The following is an 18,662-nucleotide window of genomic DNA, read 5'->3' as shown; positions in this document are numbered from 1 at the left end:
TCGAATCAAGGAAATGTTCCCCAGAAGCTAAGTATCTACAAATTTGAACCGACTTACGTGTATTTAGAAAAGTTTCAAAAGCAATGCCAAAAAGTGTGTTCCGTGGGCAGCAGCTATTCTTCTGTTCTGTTCTGGTTCGGTGTTTTGCCTCATCTCAAATTAGTGGCAGCAGCGCCAGAGATTTGTCTAATTGGAGGAGGCTGCAGGCGACTGCAGAGCGCTTTGATGTTGTTGTTTGGATGTTGCCACATGTCCGTCAGTCATGAGTCAGCGGCGAGCGTGTGGCAGGACGGATGACAACGGATGTCGGCGGCGAGTCGAAAGAAAGCTTACAGAAAGTAACCTTAGGTCCATCCCATATCCCTTCATACACAATAAATGTACATGTATGTCCATATACATATATCTCCTATGTATATGGGAGCCTGAAAATGGCAATGGCGCTGGTCGAAGGAATGGAATAGAGGAAGGAGTGGATGGAGGAGTTTGGGGTACGAGGTACGGTACGGGTATGGTGCGAGTGGAGTGGAGTGGATGGAAGTTGCTTGCTTGGAACGCTGTCAAAAATTGCCAACTGGCACATTAATCCACGCGACATATTTATGAGTGTAAATGTATCTGTGGCGGCGGCCCTGGCTCTGAGCTCCGGGGCTCTCTGTCTGCCGCCTCTGTGCCTTTGCCTGTGCCTGTGTATCCGTGAGATATAAAGATATCGCTGCTGCTGTTGCTGCTGCTGTGGTTGTCGGGGAACATGGACGAGGGTTGCTCTTTGCTAAATGAGTGCACATTTCAGATAAATTATTGCACACAGCTCTCGTATGCGACGGCAACAGCCAAACCAAAATGTATTTAACAAATTAAATTTACACACAAACACAAATACAGAAACAGATACAGATACACCGTAACACCGACAGCTCTCACAGATACAACAGATACAGCCCCAAAGCTGCACAGAGAGAGAGAGAGAAAGAGAGAGAGCGGAAGCAGCAAAACATCAAAGAGCTTGCCGCAGCGTGGCAGGCAGCAGCATGCCGTCGGGGTCCGCACTGTGGGCGGAGCTTCGGCCGCCGCGTCCAGGGCCAATGCACGAGTAGCGCTCTCACAGATACTCACACAGACACACAGGCACACACACGCGCACCGCCACCGAGTGAGAGAGAGAGATACAAATACACAGATACAGTGCCTGGAGGCGGCGGGCGGCATGTGATTTGTATTTATTTTTTTTTTTATTATATTTTGCTTGTTGAAGTTTGTTTTTACTGCTGCAGATACAGATACGCCGGCTGTAGATACTGATACAGATACAGATACAGTATCTCGCATCGATTTTTGGGGCTCTGAGCGCTGGAATGCATGGCACGAGACAGAGAAACACTGACGCGACGCCTGTCACGTGACAGCCTGACATGTATCTGTTGCTGTTGGTGTAGTTTGAGATGTATCTGTGAGTGGTGTTGCTGCAGCTGTGTCTGTGGCCCATTCATGCGAATGAGATGGCGGCCGCATTCGTTAGATACAATGCAATGCCACACTCACGCACACAGCAATGCAGGCGCTGCACTTTCAGCGCTTTATCTGCCCCGAGCTGTAAATATCCGCGAGATTTACAACGCCAGTCCCGGCAGCCAGCAAGCAGCCAGCGACGTCGACAGCGTCGCGTATCTTTTCGTGCGAATCGGTATCGGAATCGGGGAATGGCAGCGGCAACGACTACGACTACGGGCACTCGCATCGCTCTGTGGAATCGTTGCCAGAGAGGCATTCGATACGAAAACGACTCGCTTAACGCATCCGTATGCGGCTAATTCGCTAGCAAACACAGATACAGTATCCCCGCACATCCAATAAGACAACAAAAACTCTCATAAGCGGAGTCCCTGCTACTGCCCATATGCAGATACCGATACAAGTGCAAATACAGATACAGATACCAGTACGGGTACGAGCACGAGTACAGGTCCAGGCACAGACACCACCAAAGCTGGCGATTGTCGTGCTCCACTTGTGCCCATTGTTGCCGCTCTCCGGCTGTCACCGTAACTCACAATTGAATTGTTCCTTTGTTCTGTCCGCATCCGCAATAGCATCCGCACCAGCAGCAGCAACAGCACCAGCACCAGAGCAGCACCAGCACCAGAACCGCCGCCATACGATCCTGATCAGAGATTCAGCAGATCAATCCATAGCCACAGCTCCAGCTCCAACAGCAACTCCAACTTCGACTCCCGCTCCGGGTTGAACTGACCGAGAGACCTGCCTGCTCCCGAATTTCGCATAATTGGCTAAAAGTCACTTGCCGACGTTCGTTGCTTTTCTTTGTAGTTGGCCGCCAGACGGAGCGTCGCCAGAGCCAGGTCAGAGCTACGACTCCGCTGCTTCAAGGGAGAGGGAGAGAACAAAAGGCAGCTCCTCCATCATGCTGGTGCCGCCGGATATGTTGGTCGCCCAGACGCGCATGATCTACCAGATGAATCGCTACTGTGCCGAGCGTGTCCAGGCCCGCATGTTCAAGACCTCGACAGCCATACGGGAGATCTGCAAGATTATCCAGGATATACTCAAGGAGGTGGAGCTGCAGGAGCCGCGCTTCATCTCAAGCCTCGTCGAGTGTAATGGCAGGTAAGAGTAAGAGTGCATATTCGTACACTGAAACTGGTGACCCCGACCATTGAGCATTTGTTCATGTCATACAGTAGGTAAATCCCCAACATAACCCTTTAAGGGTGTGAGATAGTTAGCTATTCTGGAATACTAAAAAATTCATAAAAAGGGACTGTATAAAATGACTAAAGTATCTAAATTTGACGTTTAATTGGTGACCCCGAATATCAGTCGATGGCAGGACAAATTACAGTGTATCAAAGTAGCATAGCATGTCCCAATTCTCTTAAGTGGTGACCCCGATCAATCAATTAACTGCCATATAAAGTTTCGCGATTAAGCAATCCTGAATTTAATAAGCTTAATCCTAAACAAATTAAAAGTTGACCAATAAACTGCTCATCTGGATAAATCAATATACATAAATTCCTAAAGTGGTGACCCCGATCAATCGATTGATCTCCAACTCAAGCATCCCCGCATCGAAGCGGAGCAATGAATCAGTACGGAGTGGGAAAGAGGAGCTTGCACAGTGACTGACGGACACTGCACGAGCATGACTTGACAGTTAACTGACAATGACGATGCACGATGCATGTAATGATGCGACTCTACTCTGCAGTGGCCCCGGGGGCAGCGGACCGAGCAGTAGCAGCAGCAGGAGGAGGACAGTGCGATGACAGTCAATCCGGTCACCGGAATTACGCAGAACCAGTGTCGATTCAATGGGTCTGCGGTTGTGGCTCTTGCCACCCATATCTCCAATTCTATCTCTCTCACACTCTTTCTCTGTTTCTCTCTGACTTTCTCGGGCTGTCTAGGTTCGAGGGCGTTGAGGTCATCTCGCCGAATGAGTTCGAAATTGTGCTGTACCTCAACCAGATGGGCGTCTTCAACTTTGTGGACGACGGCACCCTGCCCGGCTGTGCGGTGCTGAAGCTAAGCGACGGCCGCAAGCGCTCCATGTCGCTGTGGGTGGAGTTCATCACGGCCTCCGGGTATCTATCGTCGCGGAAGATCCGCTCCCGATTCCAGACGCTGGTGGCGCAGGCCTGCGACAAGAGCATGTACCGGGACATGGTCAAGATCATTGGCGACACCACGGAGGTGAAACTGAGGATCAGGGAGCGCTATGTGGTGCAGATCACGCCGGCGTTCAAGTGCTCCGGTATCTGGCCACGCTCGGCGGCCCACTGGCCCATGCCGCACATCCCCTGGCCGCATCCGAATATCGTGGCCGAGGTGAAGACGGAGGGATTCGATCTGCTCTCCAAGGACAGTGCCGCCATGCAGAACAAGAACAACAATGCGGCCAGCATGGAGGGGGATGCCTGGGTGCTGAGCTTCTACGAGGCCGAGAACCGTCTGCTGCAAGGTGAGAGCGAGCTTTTTCAGATCCATTCCAAATGATATACCGATACGTACGGTTCTCGTTCTCCCCTCTCTAACACAAAGGTGGCTGCCGCCGCCGCTGCCTGAGCATGTTGAAGACGCTGCGTGACCGGCACTTGGAGCTACCCGGCAGCCCGATCAGCGCCTATCACCTGAAGAATCTGCTCCTCTACGAGTGCGAGAAGCATCCGCGGGACTACGAGTGGGACGAGAGCTGCATTGCCGACCGCATCAATGGCATCTTCCTGCAGCTGATCTCCTGTCTGCAATACCGCCGATGTCCCCATTACTTTCTGCCCAGCCTGGACATGTTCAAGGGCAAGTCGCCCAGTGCCCTGGAGCAGGCGGCCAAGCAGGTCTGGCGCTTGACCAGAGAGATGCTGACCAATGCCAATGCCTTTGAGAAGTTGTAAATGGGTGTTCAGGCAGCCAGGCAGGCCGGCAGGCAGGCAGGGTCTCCGGTCTCCGAGTCTGGTGTGGTGTGAGTGCTCGAGTCAGTGTGCGAGTGAGTGTCGTCGAGTGGGTACTCGGTAAAGGTGCTAAATTTTCATTGTCGCTGCGATTGCAGTGCCGAGATGATCTGAGATAAGGCCTACAGTGAGAGCTGCCTCCCTCCATCCCAATTCCAATTCCAATCCATATCCACATCCCATCCCATCCCATTCGCGGCTGCCATTTTGTATCTGTGCCATGAGTGTATCTGTATCTGCATCTGTATCTGTAGCTGTATTTGTGTGTGTGCGTCGAAGGCGAAGTGTTAATGCAGAGATGCGAGATAAGTCCACTCCCCATTCGACTCCTTGCCATTGCCAGTGCCCATCCAGGCATGCCCGGCTTAGCCTGCGAATATTGTTTTTAATAACTCGAACATCCTTTGTTCCCCGTCTGGCTTTCCGTCTGTCCACCCGGGTAGGCAAACAATGTGGCTGGCAAAAGGAACATTTGGCCAGGCGGCTCCTTTTACAGCGCATCAGCACAACGGAGCGGAGCGGAGTGCGGAGTGTGTGTGCAGAGGTGTGTGAGGAGTACTCAATGAAGTATACGATTGTTCTTCTTTAGTATGCCGATCCTAGATCAAAGCAATCCAGCATAAATATCAAACAACAACAAAACAACGGAAGAAACTGAAGATGAGGATAGAGAGTTCCACATCCATTGATCGTTCCAAGTTCAACTTAACATTGTTCTATTCTCCTATTCCTACCATGTCTATATCTATACGGATTCGTCCAACGCATAACACTTATAAAGATTATCCACAGTTTAATATATAGTAATACATAGATTGCTTAAGTGAGAAAAATATGCTTGAATAAATTCAAGAATAGCCAAAGGCAATTACGGATCCTAACAATATACTGCGTTGGGATCTATTTGCGGGAAATAAGAACGACCTGAGATGGGGGAATATTCTCTGAGGATAAGGGCAGACATTGATTGTTATTCTCTGAACCACTTCCTAATACAGATCGGGCTGATTAGATCCTGTTGAGATACATACTACATATAGTACATTTCAGAGTAACTGAGCCCATTCGATCGCTGACAAGTCCCAGAAGGATTCACATCCTTTCTGTTCTCATTAGGGAAGTCAGGCAGTGTTGCTGTTTGGGGTCTGGTTGGTGAGTTAATGTTATGATTATTGGCATTGGCGGATATTTATTTGCAGCTCTTAGCCGGCGTATCGCGTATCTGTATCTGCGCACTCACCGATGTATCTGTCTCCAAGAAAATGCAGCTGCATCAGCCTCCACATCCACATCCACATCCAGATCTCAGCTCCAGCGACAACTGAGCATCATTTTTATTACCCTTATTTATGGTTATGTGATTTGCCGGAGAAGGCCCGAAAAGAGTAGTTTGTCTGCTTTGTTCTGCGGTTCCTTTTGTCCCCCGTGTCGGGGCGTGAGGCGGGTGGCGGGTAGCGGGAGGGCGAAAACTTTCAGCGAATGTAATCGATATTTTCCCCGAGAGTCGGACAAAAGGTGCTCCGCTCCGCACCGCAGCGGTTCCGTCTGTAATGGAAAGTACGAGAAAATAATCAACGTCAGCACAAAAGGCAGAGCCACACAGCATAATGCGATAGTCAAAATAACAAATTATGCCGAAGCACGCAGGGATCATGTTACCCGGTCGCAGTCTCTCTTCAGGACCAGAACCAGAACCAGCACCGTCTCTCCAGCTACCTCTCTCTCTCTCTCTCTCTCGGTCTCAAGGCATCATTCCACCCTGAGTGGGTGGGTGGCAGTTCCTAGGCTTTCCTATGCCTGGGAAAAGCATCATCAGGTGACCGAATCGGTTCGCTGCGCACTTTGCCGCCAGCGCCACGGCACGTGACTGGCTCTGGCACGCGGGGAGGCGAATGGGGAATGGAAAAACCAGATGGAGTTGGAGATGGACCATGTGCACGCAGACAGACCCTGATAAGGCACGATTCCCATTGGCACCACAACCAGGCCGCACCGGGGATCCCAGGGAGAGCAGTTTGTTTTGACAAATTATATTTGGAATGCAATTAAAATGGAGGAGGGGGCTACCAGTACCAGTATCAGAATCAGGAAGCAGCACCTGCCCAGGCTCAATCCTCAATCCCCAAACCCAAGCCCTCTCCTCATTTGGATGGGCTGTCACAACTTTGGCCAAAGCCACACAAAAAATGTTGTCGCCTGTCGCCCTTTTCTTGTTCATTGTTCGCCCCTTTGATTTGATACCCTGCTTCAATGATGGGAATATCCAAATATGATGCGATTAGGAAGAACTTTTTCGTCAGAGAAACAAATGGCAAATGCCAGCAAATGCTGCTGTTCTCGAGATCGAATGATGCTGGGTATCCCACGGTCGACTCGACCACTCCACCACGCCCAGGTAATGTGGAAGTTTTCGGTTTTTCTTGTTGACATTTATGTGCACCCTTCCTCCCCAGCAGCTCCCTTCAGATCCCAGTCCATGGCCGTGGGCGGTGACAAGAGAGAGGCTTACGATTGCGTCTCGTTGTCGTCGGCAGGGTCGGCTCGTTCTCGGCCTCGTCCTTGTCCTTTCTGACTCCTTTTGTTGGCCGCTGGATCTGGATGTGGTTTTCTTTGTTTTAATTGTTTACTAATGATATTTAAATTAGTGCTCTAAATGACCCCGGGCTCGGTTCCTGCTCGCCAGCTCCCCCTTCATTCACCTTTGTTCCTGTTGTGTTGTTCGCATTTTGACATTTCATTTGTTTAGATCTATCATCTCCCAGCGGGGGTTGCACAAACTACCGAGAGAGAGAGTCAACTGAAAATTGGAAATGGAGTAGAGAGGACCAGAATGGGACACCACAAAGGCCCCCCACCCCCACAATCAATGGACAGAGGAGAAAATTTGTATAATAGAGTATTTTGATCAGAAGGAAAAGGTATAAAGGCATATCTATAGCAACAATATATGTCAATTTTTGATTCAGACGCCAGCCGAGTGGATCTGCCCATGTCCTTCCGTTTCTATCGACACAAGTCCTTCAGTCGTAAAGCTCTTTCGATTTAAAGGTAGGTTAGAAGATTATAAGTCTTTCTTATTGAAACAATATACATATTTCAGCAAAAATTGTACATAATCATTCATAGTATTGTAATTGCAGGGAAGTCTATTAGCAAATGCAATTCCAAACAGCCTTTTAAAATCTATCTTCGGGCTGTTCGGATCTGAACAATCTGTACATGTAGCTACTTATCATTGGAAAGTGCGACGACTGCTATCGCTGCTCATTCACTCAAGAGATTAATTTGACAACTGGACTGGAATTTTTTTTTACAATTCATTTTAAGTATCATTCAATCGTTCAGTTTATGACAGCCAGCCACTCATGCATACTGCTCGTACTCGCATGAAATACTCATTTAATGGCTAGTATAAGTATTTCCGCTTATCAGTTGCATTTATCGAATTGGTCAGTCAATTGCACCCACAATCACAGGCGTTGAATTAATCATGACTCTCGGAATTATTCACTCAATTGCTTGTTCATAATTTCGATACCTTTGGCTGAACGTTTATGCAGAGTGTCATTTTATCAATCCTTGAAAAACATCTGGAACAATTGTTTTATTTTTAAAAGTCTAAAGGATTTTCTGAAGCGCTTTTTTATTTACATATTTCAAATAGAAGACAAATGTTTTACATAATTTAGTTATTCATTTAATCTTTCTTTCTTTCAAATGTGAATCTAGCTATAATCTAGCTGCATCCTTCATAAAACCAGAGATCTAAGAGTTTCACTCAATTTCGATGGAGTGCTCCAGCATCTAGAACCATTCCGATTAATCGTTGCTATGCGAATCCGCTACTCTCGCGGTTCTAGCGATTCCACAGCCATCATCTTCCCACTTCTGGGCACTTTTCCTGGGCATAATTATGTCGTCATTATCAAAAACACGTGGTGCAATTTAACAACATCACTAAAGGGGCAGGGCAGGCATCGGCATCGGCATCCTCCGGTGCTGGGAATCCATGGGGATGGATGGATGGATGGAGAGCGCACACGCCACAAATTATGAATATCAGAAAAATGCACAAGATGAATGGCACAGGAAAATGCTTTCCCAAAAGGGAATGAATGCTGTGCGGAAGGAGGGGGCGAATCTGGGGGAGTGGGAAATTAGTTTTCCACGCATCGCCAGCAAACACAATGGAGCATCGCAGTGGGAGAGCAAGGGCGTACGGTGGGGAGGGGAAAACGGAACGGCACGGCACCTACATGTGATAATTTAGAGCAGATTGTCGCCTCCTCGGAGCGGGGAATGGATGAGAGAGAGAGAGAGAGAGAGAGAGCTGGAGAGAATACTAGAGTGGAGTCGTCGTCGTATTTTTGGATGGACATTTGCATTCAATTACGGCAGCTGTGAGCCGGCCCTGATTTATATTTATGCACGCGTCTCTCTGACGTCCCATAAAGGAAACCAAACCCCAAAATGCTGCCACAGCGCCAGGAGATGGAGGTGAAAGATCGGTGCCAGAGCAGGGGGAAACGGAATGAATCCCCGGCAAAGAGTTGACGCTGCCTGCGCTCAATCATAATTATGTGATTTGTTTGCGACATTGGCGCGGGCGACTAATTAAACGGCGGAGTGGCGGAGCGGATGAGTGGGTGGAAAATAGATGGCGGGGAAGGAAGGGTTAGGAACGGAGTCTGCCACAGGAGAGGAGAGAGGACCATGTTGACGTATTGTCGCTGATGTTGCCCCGTCTGGAATTATGACATTTTGATTTGAGTTCCATTTGATGTCCCTCAGCCGCCGCCCGCTCTGGCGTCTGATTTATGCGGCGCTGATGGATGGCAGAGGATAACGGGCTGGTAGCGGGGTAATGGAGAAGGAAGCGGAGTGGAGTGGAGTAAAGGCGAAGGTGAACTAATTAAGAGGCGGACTGGTACTGGTACTGGCACTGCCACTGACGCTGGGGAACGGGTTGCAGCTGCAAGCAATTTGCTTAGAGAATTGGGGAGGCACTTAGGCCATTACCAAATGACAAACAATTTGTATTGTGGCTTCTGTAGTAGCCCCCCATTTCCATACCTATAACCATACCCATACCCATCATCCTCATTCGTGCAGCATGCAACAAGTGACAGAGAATGACATTCGGTGGCAACTGTGTGTGAGGGAGAGCCCCAGAAAGAGATCTCTGGGAACACACTTGGACTGAGAGTTATCCCAAATCGATTAACATTATTAATGAATGCATATCATGGGAATACATTGGGGAGAGGGAGACGCAGAGAAGACTCTGTGTAGAGAGAGAGAGAGAGAGAGACAGAGGGACAGGTGGGGCAACGGAAAGTTCAGAACATGAAAACGTTTTCAAACAATTTCAATTTCCAAGAAACGAAATGAACTCCCAGCGAAACATTGTCAACATGATCATCAACTGTCTCTGCCTCTCTCAGAGTCCGACTCCGATTCCGATTGCGACTCCAATCCCAGCTCCGAGTCTCTGTCTCTGTCAACATATTTATGGGCCAACATTGGAGGCAGCGACTGGCCTGGGGGGCTGGGGGCTTGCGACTGGGGCTGTGGCTGTGGCTGTGTCATTGGAATGTCCAAATGTTCCATAATAAAACAAAGACCACAACAACACCAAATACAATCAGAAACGAAAGCAGAAACCGAAACCGAAGCCGAAACAGAACCAAAAGGTAAAGGCAAAGGCAAGCCCGGGTTGAAAACGAGTCAAATCAATGCAGATAATATCAATTATATGTAAAAGATACACATGCATGCGATAGATACATTCGGTGCGATAAGCATTTAAAATATTAACATCCACAAACAACAAACACAACGACAGAGAAACGATGCGATGCGAAGCGAAACGAAGGATCTCTGACATGGAATTTATGCCTGCCCCTCTGCTTAATTCATTAGAAACTCTGAGCCACAGCTGATTTGAGTTATAGGTAGCTCCACGGCGGGATTACTTGGATACCTGGTCTGAAACTGGCACTGGCCCCGCCGGAATGGGTATGCCCCGGTGATCGTATCTATTCATTGCACGGGGAAATCAACCAGACCATAATTTCCCATCTTTCTTCTTTGGAACCATCTATGGTTTCCCGAAGTGGTTTTATCCACATATAAATAAAAAAATAGGGCCAGATCAGGGGAAGCTCAAGGTTTTCCTAACAAGGTTCCTAACAACATTCAGTAGTTGTATGCCCATATAATCGCTACTCCTCTCAAGTACTAATCATTTCATTTCAATTTATATATTTTATTTAAGTTAAGACCTGACTACAATAATAAATAATGGCGCTCTCTGGCGGTGTTCCCAGTGTCCAACAGTGTTCCCACAGCAGAGACACACACCCAGCCGACGCCCCTTCAGTGCATGTCCTTGCTAAGTGGCGCCCCTACAGGGTGATTTTACTTTTGGGTATTTTTTGAGGTCAAAATTAAACCGACGGTATATTTACGGTATATCGGTATACAATGGAATATTTTGTCAATTTCATCAATCTTTTAAATTTCATTTTCAACGTTATATAGAAATCCAATAAAAGCAATTATTTCAATTAAGCTAATCAAGAAGAAAATATATTCATCAATCGTATAAAATTATGTGCGTATGGCTAAATGTTCTATATAGCTGGGAATATTTGACGAAAGATCAAAAACGAGGAATATTTCGAGTATTTTTCGGTATTTTTCATTTCATATTTCGTTGACAGGTGGCGAAGGGGTGGGCAGCCGGACAGAGATTGCCCCAACCCCCCACGGACTCCATACGCCGGATCCGAGCTATAATCATGGCCGGGAGCTCAGATTCGAACTGGAGACGAGACTCTAGATGGCAACAGGTGTCAGGTACTGGTTGGCAGCTAGGACTACGTGTACTGGAGCGACTGGAGCACCGGGGACTTTGATCAAGACGAGCCAGAGCCGCAGCCTTGCCACGTGGCCTGCATCCCCCCCAGCTACGACAGACTGCCCGAATAAGCCGCTGTCGGTGTCCAGCAAGAATATCCGTGACCGGCGCTGGCCCTGGACCAACAGTCCGATGTACCATGCGTGTCGAAGTTATAGACATCAATGCATTGATGGATTTCCATTGCAATGGAAAGTACAAGTAAGCAACCATATTGGACACCTCTGTTGCCTCTCTACAGAATAACCCTTGCTTCCATGCATATCCCGCAGGTGAACAACATTGCCGCCTAGAGGGATTTGTGTACTGGCTGAATGACAAGACCGGACTGGAGAGGATCACTGTCAACTTCTGTCGAAGTTCAGCGACATTCGGGCCGTGTGGAGACCGGATGCGAAAGTGCTGCGCAATCACACGTGTCTGCACAGTCGCACAAAGTGTTTCCACATCTGCATGGCCAGTGGGGTGTGACACTCCCCAGCGCCAAGGCTCTGGTTTGCGATGTCCACGATGAGGTCGAAGCTGCAAGCGGCCAGGAGAGTTTTAGTGTCCCATCAAAAAGGTGAGTGGAAAGACACGATATCTGCCCAAATTCTTAAACTAACAATATCCTACTCCACCTTCCCACAGCTTTGCATATCGGCCGCCCTGATCTGCGATGTCCGGGAACTGTGCCGATGGTGCAGACTGATGACAGTCCACCGTTGAGTCCCATTCCAACGCAGACTTTAAGCAGTATCTTCACATTTTCAAAATTATATTTAAGAACAAATGGTGTATAAAGAAATCCAATAAAAGCAAGTATTTAAAATAAAAACCTCAAGTAGAAAAGAGTTTCATTAATCGGATAAAGTTATGTGGGCAGGGCTGAGGGTTCTATCTAGCTATTAATATTCGACGGAATAATAAAAACGACGAATATAAAACTTGAATTCGTATATTTACGGTTGGTCGGTGCTCCCCATCAAAGCCTCATCTCATTGTGCCGCCAGGATAGTCCGCCCAACGGGAACTACCATTTAAAATTTCTGAACTATGTTACTGAATTAAGAGTTGGGGTTCCTCGTGGCTTTCCCCAGTCAGTTGGGCCGCCAGGATAGTCCGCCTGTTGCGTTTCGAACAGGAATTGTATCCCTTTGACAATAGCCTGATGTGATTTTAATGTATTATCCCTTTTCTACTTTTTGTATAATTTCTTTTTTTTGTTTGTATTCATAACAACGTTCAATAGTTGTCTGCATATACATATGTAAAATATTTTATCTTTTAAATTTATATATTTTATTTAAATTAAGACCTAACTAGAATTACACATTTAAATATTCAAAAAAAAAGAAAAATTATATTATATTACAAATAAATAATGGTGCTGTCTCCAGCGAATTCCTTTGTCGTTTTGTTTTTTTGTGTGTGTTTTTTTGTTGTTAATTTCGCGAGCAATTGGAAAATACTATAATAAAATACCAACTGGTGTTCCCACACTATTCCTTGCAATAACTGGTGCGGAGCACATTCTCAGCGCCGGACAGGATGGCCCCCTCATGCTGGGGACAGAGCTTCAGGTAGAGATCGCTGGACTCCATCGACTCGATGAGTATGTACTCCAGGTAGATGCGCGGTGAGGAGAGAATGCGCCAGGTGAGCGGATTGAGGATGCTCGTTGGGTACTCCCAGTAGACGGTGGCGTGGTCCGGCTCCAGCAGCTCTTTGCCGGGCACCAGCGCCTTGTACTCGTAGCCCGGCTCAAAGTACATGGCCTTGTGTGAGAATTTCATGAGCTCTGTGGTGGCCTTCTTCTTCCGGTCGTGCCCGGCTGCTGCTGCGGCTGCTGCTTCATGCAGGCGAATGGAGAGAATGCCCACCTCGCCGCCATGCAGAGTGCTCTCATCGTGGCTGGACACACGCACCGTGATGCGATAGTGGAGGCGGCAGAAGGGCTTACTGTCGCCGGTCGTCAGGTAGAAGACGCCCGGGGAGTCGCCTTGTCTCAGCTCGCCCCGCTCCACCTGCTCCTGGTAATCCTCCTGGCTGTGGAAGCCCATGCGCAGGCACGTGTGGCCGGGATCATCGCAGCTGGTGCACTTGAACTCCTTGAAGCTCTGCGGAATAAGAGAGGAGATGGGGAGAGATTAGTAAGGAATGTGTCTGATGTGAAATGCTTTGTGAGCCACTTACATCGAAGGAGTCGCAGGTGATGCCCATGAAAGGACACTGGGTGCCGATGCTCTCCGTGAAAAACTGCTGGCTCCGGATGTGATTGCAGCCGAGGAACTGTTGCATGGTGGTGAAAAGGGTCGCCTTACGATTGCTCTTCATCACGTCTTGCAGCTTCTTGTCGCAGCCGGGGTTGTCAAAGCCGCCGTTCGGGAAGAAATCGACATGACCCAGCCGCTGATTGATGCCCAGGCCGCCCTTCATGAGCGGATTGGCATCGGTGTGGACGATATCTACGAAATGGGCATCCGTACGATCCAGCCGGACGATGGGATCGGTGTCCGTGAAGAGTGGTGCCGCCGGATCTAACCCCGTAATGCGTGCCACCTTCAGGCCAAAGTCTCGCTGCAGGTGATAGCCCGCATAGCCGGAGAGATGGGCTCCCAGCGAGTGGCCGATGATGTGCACGTTGTCCAGATTGGGCAGGCCCAGCTCCTCGTACAGCATGTGCACCACATGCGCCGTGATGGCACCCACCAGACGAATGTTGGCCACCGCCTGCACATACGGCGGACTGGCGCCGCCGCCCCAATCGATCGAAATGACAGCGGCCTCGCCCTCTGGCTCGTGCTTCAGCAGCGCCTTGGCCATGTCTAGCATCCACTGGATCTCTCCCGACTCCAGGTACCCGTGCACAAGCAGGTAGATCTTGCCCTTTTTATTAATGCCCATATTCTGTACACTGTCCGGATCGTTGAGGTCCAGATATTTGGGCAGATCGAGGGCACGACGTGTGTAGAGCGTAAAGTGGGGCTCGATCTCCGAGGGCTTCTGGGGATGAACATTGATCGAACGCGTCACCGTGTTCCACGGCCCGTTAATGGGAAAGCAGCCGTAGACCCCAAAGCACTTCACCTCGTTGATATCTGCAATACAAAATCGGATTGAGAATTATTGTAGACTGGGTCTTGCTTTCTACGAGTACGAGTACGAGTACGAGTACGAGTACGAGTGTGGCAGGTGTTCCGATAAGCTCTTTAATCTATAATAAATATTAAATCGGTAAATACAAGAAAACCTGCTGATCAGGCCGATGGTTCTTCGAAACAGATCATCAAAAAATAACTCACTGATTCACCGATCCATGATTTCTGATTTCTGATTATTAATTTTGAAATTCCTATTCTTTCTATGCCTATCTTAACCTTCCCTCGACGGGGCCCACTGATGCATGCAACAACCGATGCCTCGGCCAGTCTTCCGCTCGGCTGATCATTGTCGTCATTGCTTGTATCTTTTTTTATCGCGGGCTTCGCGTCTGCTTCTATTTACTATAAATACATCCATGCTGCTGCTTTCCGCTTTGTATCGGAAGTTTTCGATTAGATAGGCGTATCCACTCCGAGCCCATCCACTCCGCCCAACCCTCTGCCTCTGCCTATGTGGCAATTTGAATCATCGAATCAGCGCCCTTCCATTTGTTGCTAAGGCCCCAGACCGATAGAGATCTTTTTGCTGAAGAAGAGCTTTCCCTGGAGATCTGTGTTTTTGTTGAGCCAACAAGAAACCCACAAAAAAGCCAACGAGAAGAGGCCAAGAGACCACTTAGAGACCACTCCACCTCCTTTGCTGAGAGGTTGTTTATACATATGTATATTTGCGGTGGGGGAGGGGGGTGTTACTGTTTGGTTACTGGTTTTCTAAACCACTAAAAGTGTAATCGAGAGCTACTATTCTGGCAATGTTTCATGCTGTTTGCCATGGGGATGGGGGATGTTGCAATCGCTGGTTGATCTCGCAGCACTTACCGCTTTTGGGGGCCGGTGGCAGGTCGATCAAAGTGTTGACTGCCGCTCGACTGGTGTGATTCGCCAGGTAGAGCATGGTCTGCAGCATCAGGCCGCCAGTGGTATTGGCCACATACATCGTGTGGTCCACTTAGGTGTCACTTCTTTAGGTATTCTGATGTAAGTACTGTTAATAGTTCTGTGGTTTCTTTTTGTTCTTATTGTCACTCTTCATGCATAATTCCTGAAGGGGCTTTGGGGGCACACACTCACACACACACACAGACACAGTCGCAGTCACAAATCACTTGAACGCGCAGCCGACACTTGCACTGACTGGCACTCTGACTGTTCTATAATGCTCGGATCCACTCGATATGGGCTTTGGATCGGTCCGATGGTTGCGTACTTTCTTTAATATTTTTTTTTGTTTTTAATTAAGTTAACGTTAATCTTATCGTCTGCTGTCCCTATTCCTCTCTGTGCCTGACTGGCTGTCTGTCTGCCTGTCCACTCGAAGGAATGGCGGTTGCCGTTAGTTTTCTGCTTAGTTTGTGCTTTGTTGAGCTTTCGAGAACGGGTAACAATCCGTTACTCCAGTGCGATTGATTGTTTCGTTGTCGCTGCAGCAATGAGCCGATCAGCCGCCACTCACGCAATTTTTATTCACCAAGCAAGCTCAAGACGAAGCCGAAGACGAACGGAAAACTGCAGCCGAACGGTTGTCTGAGTGCTTCGGAACGTAACTTTTCGGCAGAGACAGAGAGAGAGAGAGAGAGTGAGAAAGGGAAGCGCGGCATTGAGTTTGCCGATAAGGGAGACAGGGGCCCCCAACCAACGCTCTTCTTGCACTGCACTATGGTCAAAAATACCAATTTTTTTGGCACAAAGTCAAATTTTGTATGCATATGCATTTACATATGTAAATATATTAGTAAAATTAAATACTATAAAATTTTTTTTTATTTATAGTTTTCAATTTAATTACATATATGATAATTTAAATATGAACATGCATATATGCATGTATGTTAGAATATTTTGTTGTGTACTAAAATGTTAGAATTATATCATATATCATCATATGTAAAACTCGTTGAGACTAGCACGATAACATAAAAGTGGCAGCACTTTACATGAAATAAATAAAAATAAAAATAATAAATTAATTAATTAAAAAAACAAAACTATGTTTAATATAAAAATAGCTGATTTATTTAGGTCGGCATTTTAATTTTGATTCTGAAACGTATATGTTAGATCTATAGACGGCACATCCCTGCTGTTTATTTCATGTTAATATTTTGTTTATTTTTTCGAAACCCGGCAGTAAAGATTACTAAAAGGGTAATCTCTATGCCGGTTTAGTCGGTAAAAGTTATACTCTAGGAAACAGGACGCAAGAAAATATACAAAATCATAAGAAACTAATAATCGCCAATGATTTTGCATAATTGCACGGTTACTTGCCATATTTACAAGTTTATTTCACTTAACAGCCACAACAGAAAGTAAAAAAGTGTGTCAATATTAATGAATAATTTTCGATAGGTCAAGCTTTAAAATTATGTGGTACATTTTTGTAATCTAATGTACTGTAATATGTATAAACTTAAAAAAATAAGTTTTCTAAGAAAAATTGTACTTTTTGTTCAAATATCGGGCTCCTTGACCCATAGTTCAGTGTAAAGCGAGCTCGGATGCAAAGTACAAAAAATCTCTCCTCCCTCTCGGCCTCAGCCTCTGCATCTCCATGTCCTCTCCCTATCTGTCTGTGCGCTTTGTTGAATGGGATATGGGATGCACCTTCCCTGATAAGAAACAACAAAGCGACCGCAAAGAGTGCAAGAGAGAGATAAAGATAGAGAAGAGTTGTAGGGTCAGAAATAGAGACTTCCCAAAGATCAATAGAGAGAGATAGAGAGCTGCGACTCGTAGTCTATCTCTGTCAATGCCAAATTCCGAATCTTTCGAGAAACTGTGTCAAGCAGCGCGACAGGCCTTCTCCCTCTGGCACTGTCCATTCAGGTGGTTTTGGTGGTGTCAATGTCTGGGCATCATTCCATTGCTCCCATCCCATCCCCACTCTTATCAGCTCTAATCGGCATCTCCAGAGCCCAGAGATTCGCTTTCGACCGACGCCGTGCCGGGTCCAGAGTCCATGTGAAAAGGTGTTTACGGGTTTTTGATCGTTTGACATTTCACCAGGATTTCGATGCGACGATTGACGTCAATCGATCGATGGGGGCTCTCTGGAAGAGCGACGCCTCTTCTAGGAGCAGACGAAAGACAGACCAGACAGCGAAGACCGAAGGCCTCTGTGCCGTTATCAATATTCGTTTTATGTTCTCTGTGATTCCGCTTTACTTTTGTTTTTGTTTACGACTCATTCTACCCCATAGGGGTACCCTATCCCATCATCATCATTACCAACACCATGCCAACAAAGAATGGAATATCATCGCACATTTATTTATAGAGCTGTTTCAATAATAATGCTCCCTTGTGCTTGAAAACTAATTGCAATTCGACCTGGCAACACTCTCACTACGAAGGGGAGGACATGATAGGGCAATGGATGGTATTAAAGTATCTATTTTCAATCTATCGGAGCTGTAATACTTTATAAATCCATATCGATCAACTATGGTGGATCGATAGATAACGACTAGATTCATGGTTTCGTGGTTTTCCAAATAGGAAAGCTATAACGTTCAGTTATGTAGCCCTGAAATATTTGGACACACCCAACCTAATGCTTCTCGTTTTGTTTCTTGTCGATCCTTTTCCTTGGTAGGAGTTCTTCGTCAACTGAAAGCTTTCAAACTCTTCGATTTCGGATAAAGAAGGCTTATTCGGTTACTGTGATCATTCTCCAATATGTCGGTTTGCAATGAGTTCTCGTACGGATATTGAAAGCCATCACAGCAATTTCTTAAGGATCCAGCCCTAGGTCTCAAGTCTGTGGTCATGGGGTTGGGGTTACCATCAGGTTAGCTATCGGATGGAGTAGAGATCTCTAGTGGAGTCAGAAGTAAGGACTCACCATTAATGCTGCAGTCGAACGGCTTGGGTAGGTCGCATTCCCATTGCAGGTAGCTCCTTGCTGTCCTTTGAGATAGATCACAACTGTCCGTCGATCTTAACTTCTTAACTTCTAAATAATATAGCCTTACGATCCGACATATATATGATTTAATATCCAAATAGCCTGGAATAAAAAGCAGGTTCTAGATCTATGAATCACCGGATACATGTACTAATTACACAGACATCGGTGGTTCCCGTATAGCCAGGTTTCCGGGTATCAGACAGAAGCTAAAAGAGAAT

At 47.1% G+C, this 18,662-nt stretch overlaps 2 protein-coding genes across 3 annotated transcripts; one reads left to right on the top strand and one right to left on the bottom strand.

Moving 5' to 3' along the window:
* Positions 1–1,554: 1,554 nt before the first annotated feature.
* Positions 1,555–5,345, top strand: LOC108165046 (protein mab-21-like). 2 transcript variants are annotated; one of them, XM_017301086.2, is made up of 4 exons: positions 1,555–1,945; positions 2,091–2,625; positions 3,429–3,982; positions 4,063–5,345. In XM_017301086.2, exons 2-4 carry the CDS (start codon positions 2,423–2,425, stop codon positions 4,410–4,412), a joined length of 1,107 nt encoding a protein of 368 aa, XP_017156575.1. In that variant the 5' UTR covers positions 1,555–1,945; positions 2,091–2,422; the 3' UTR covers positions 4,413–5,345. The 2 variants fall into 2 exon arrangements, with proteins under 2 accessions (XP_017156575.1, XP_017156574.1); XM_017301085.2 differs by having other exon boundaries at positions 1,555–2,625.
* Positions 5,346–12,437: 7,092 nt separating this feature from the next.
* LOC108164894 (pancreatic triacylglycerol lipase) lies at positions 12,438–15,981 on the bottom strand. Its single transcript, XM_017300860.2, has 3 exons — positions 15,354–15,981; positions 13,567–14,471; positions 12,438–13,490 (listed from the first exon to the last, which is right to left on the bottom strand). The coding sequence occupies exons 1-3, from the start codon at positions 15,469–15,471 to the stop codon at positions 12,873–12,875; spliced, it is 1,641 nt and encodes a 546-aa protein (XP_017156349.1). The 5' UTR covers positions 15,472–15,981; the 3' UTR covers positions 12,438–12,872.
* Positions 15,982–18,662: the final 2,681 nt, after the last annotated feature.

The sequence above is a fragment of the Drosophila miranda genome, chromosome XL (assembly GCF_003369915.1).
Source record: "Drosophila miranda strain MSH22 chromosome XL, D.miranda_PacBio2.1, whole genome shotgun sequence".
NCBI lineage: Eukaryota > Metazoa > Arthropoda > Insecta > Diptera > Drosophilidae > Drosophila > Drosophila miranda.
The sequence above is the reverse complement of the archived record's forward strand: the minus strand, read 5'-3'. Positions and strand labels throughout refer to the sequence as shown.